At 34.8% G+C, this 3,484-nt stretch overlaps 1 protein-coding gene across 1 annotated transcript; it reads left to right on the top strand.

Moving 5' to 3' along the window:
• Positions 1 to 1,231: 1,231 nt before the first annotated feature.
• LOC128558364 (uncharacterized) lies at positions 1,232 to 3,279 on the top strand. The gene is made up of 2 exons (XM_053547310.1): positions 1,232 to 1,382; positions 1,787 to 3,279. The coding sequence occupies exons 1-2, from the start codon at positions 1,232 to 1,234 to the stop codon at positions 3,277 to 3,279; spliced, it is 1,644 nt and encodes a 547-aa protein (XP_053403285.1).
• The last annotated feature ends 205 nt before the right edge of the window (positions 3,280 to 3,484 follow it).

Here is a 3,484-nt window from a genome sequence, read left to right as displayed (position 1 = left end):
GAACTGACAGTTATCCTATTTTTTTTTACAACAAATGACCCAAATTCAAACTCGACCTATTTTTTATCACGGCAATCATTCGGATATAATTTCATAAGAGCTATTGACAAATAAGACTCTATCACATACACAAGGTTTTTCTTTGATTTGACCTAGTGACCTAGTTTTTAAATCAAGATGACCCATTTTTAAACCTGGCCTAGATTTTATCAAGGTAATCATTCTGATTAAATTTCATGAAGATCAGTTGGAAAATACAGTCCCTATCGCATACACAAGCTACATGTTGACAGACGATAGACAGACAGATGCCGGTCATCGAGTGATCACAAAAACTCACCTGAGCTGAGCATTGCTCAGGTGAGCTAAAAACTTAACTATAAGTTTATTATACAACATTAGGTGATAATGAGTCTTAAAATTTTCGAAATATTTTAAATTTAAACGGTTACAAATTTATGACCCAAAATGTATTACTTCACGTCATATACCTTGACAAATATATACTACATCAATTTTCATTTTTGAATTAATTCACAATTTGCAAAAAAAAACAAATGTACACAAGACAAAAGTACAACCCATAGCAAATAGAGTTACAATATTCCATTGCAATCTAAGGCAGTTCCATTTCTATGTGTTTTACTCGCAAAAACATAGTCTGCGATGCTACTCTTAAATTCTCCACATTAGTTTTTCATGGAAGAATGTGATTAACAGCCTCTATTTAGAAGCTTATATTAGTTACGTCCCTTTATTAAATAACGCCATTTGTTTTCATAAAGTAAACAACAAATATAAGCCTCTTTTATCTTCTGGAAATTCGACTTTACGGGTTAGGTATGCCTTATTGCAAGTATGTCCCTGAATGGTGTTGAACATCCTGGAAAATTGTATAGGGTGTCCCGGAAATGGCTTCAGAAACTATGGCATGTAAGGAAGAGGACGATCAAACAAGAGCTGTCAAATGACAGAGCGCTCAACTATTCGAAGAATCGATTGAAGACTGGGGTCAAAATATTTCCATAGATATTCAGACAAAAGAAAGAAATAGATTAGACAATGAACTGTATTTCTTGAATTTTGAGAAGTTTTGCACTAAATGGCAATGTATCAATTTCAAGGTCCAAAAAGAGCCATAATTCAGTCAAAATAATTGTCAGAGTTATGTACTCTTGCCTACAGATGAAAATCATGATGTTAAACAAGTGTTCAAAGTTTAAAAGGCATGATGTTTCTCACGATAACAGGAATGACAGAGACACAAATGGCTGGCGTGAACAGCGAGGGCGGAACAACAGACAGGGGAACAGACAGGGTGGCAATAGAGGGCGAGGCGGTTACAGAGGGCGAGACGGTGACAGACGCTAGGTGCACGCCGGGTTCTGGAATGTCCGGGGATGGAACCCAAACATTGACTCTGATAGTTATCATTTGCGTTCATCATGTCTTTTAGATTGTAATTTTGATATTATCGGTGTAGCCGAAACCCACCTTTTAAATGATAACATTTTATCTTTAGAGGGTTATAAATGGTTTGGTTTTAATAGAAAGGCTATTCATAGAAATGCTAAGTTGGGATCTGGTGGAATTGGCTTTTTCATAAAAAATGACTTATGCAATGATTTTGTTATTTCCATTGTTGAAAACTCAGTAGAAGGTATTCTATGGCTTAAAATGTGTCATAAGTACTCAAACCTTGTATTATACCCATGCGTGTGTTATCTACCTCCAGAAAATTCGTCTAGACAGTTTGATGTTCATACCTTTTATGATAACCTTTTAGCAAATGTATATGAATTTTTAAACGATGGCATTGTCTTTATTTGCGGTGACTTTAATAGTCGCTGTAGTGACCATGAGGATTACATTTGTGGTGTTGATAATATACCAGAACGCAATGTTGTTGATTTTACCTCAAATGCTTATGGTGATCTATTTATAGATTTTCTTATAAATACCAACATGTGTATGTTGAATGGGCGTAATTTTACAAAAAATGATTTCACATCAATCTCGAGCAAGGGTAGCTCGGTTGTGGATTACTGCATTATCCCCCATGAAAAGTTAGACATTTTTTCAGAAATTTCAATGCTGCGTGTTATGGATGTTATAAATAATATCAATAATGTTCCTGCACTAGCAAACACTAGTTTACCAGATCACTCAATTTTGTCATGGAAACTTACATGTAATATTTCGAATGCTTGTAATTATGATAAATGTAATGTGCAACCGGTATCTTTTGATAAATTCGATGTTACAGATGTACCTAACACTTTTTTAAGCGACCAAGAGTCTATCCTTAATGTAAATAGGGTAATTGAAAAGCTTGAGAGATCTCAACAGACTCAATGTGATGTTGATGCTATTTTCAGTAACTGGTGTGAAATTGTAAAGAATAATATGTACAAATCGTTACCTTTTGTCAAAATTGGCGGTAAGAAAGTCCGTAAAAAGCGCCGTCCGGGTAAACCTTGGTGGTCAAACACACTGACTGAGCTATGGAATGACATGTGTGGTAAGGAACGTAGGTGGCTGAATTGTACGAATAGAAATGAAAAATTGCATTTGAAGTCTATCTATGTTTCCAGTCGTAGAGTGTTTGATAGAGAAGTCCAAAGAGCCAAGCGTCTGTACTGGTTCTCTCTGCAAAATGGACTCCTAAATGATTGTAATGTTGATTGTAATTCTTTTTGGAAATCCATTGGAAAAATCGGTATAGCAAATGCTAAGAGTAATCAAATTCCATTAGAAATTGTACTTGAGGATGGTTCTGTATCAACAAATATTCAAGATGTTCTAAATAGATGGAAACATGATTTTAGTTCACTTTTTGACAATGTTAATATTCAACCCCAGTCAACTGAAAGTGATAACCAGTATAATGATGAATCACAGTATAGCTTTAATGAAAGTATATCTGTATTAGAAGTTAAGAAAGCTGTTGAGAGTGCAAATCTTGGAAAGGCGTGTGGTATTGATAATATTCCTGTTGAGGTTTTACGAAATGATATTTCAATATATTTTCTTCATGTGCTGTATAATGTATGCTTCAACTCTGGAGTAACCCCGGTGATTTGGAATAAATGCATTATTAATCCGATTCCGAAATCGGCCACTGCTGATCCAAGAAATCCACTCTCATACAGAGGCATATCGTTAACGTCTGCTATGTATAAGATATACTGTATGATATTAAATGCAAGACTTAGTACTTGGGCTGAAAATTATGACAAGTTAGAGGATGAGCAGAATGGTTTTCGTAAAAAAACGTAGCACGATTGATCATGTTTCATCTCTGTGTAATATAACTGAAACAAGAAAAAAGCTTAAGTTATCTACCTTTGCATCGTTCATTGATTTCAAAAAAGCGTATGATTTTATAAATAGAGATAGGTTGTGGAGACACATTTCAGATGCTGGAATATCAGGGAAAATGTTAAATGCTGTAAAATCATTATATACATCTGTGTCTTCAGCA

This window comes from Mercenaria mercenaria, chromosome 7, assembly GCF_021730395.1.
Source record: "Mercenaria mercenaria strain notata chromosome 7, MADL_Memer_1, whole genome shotgun sequence".
Lineage (NCBI taxonomy): Eukaryota > Metazoa > Mollusca > Bivalvia > Venerida > Veneridae > Mercenaria > Mercenaria mercenaria.
This window is presented reverse-complemented; position numbering and strand designations above follow the sequence as displayed.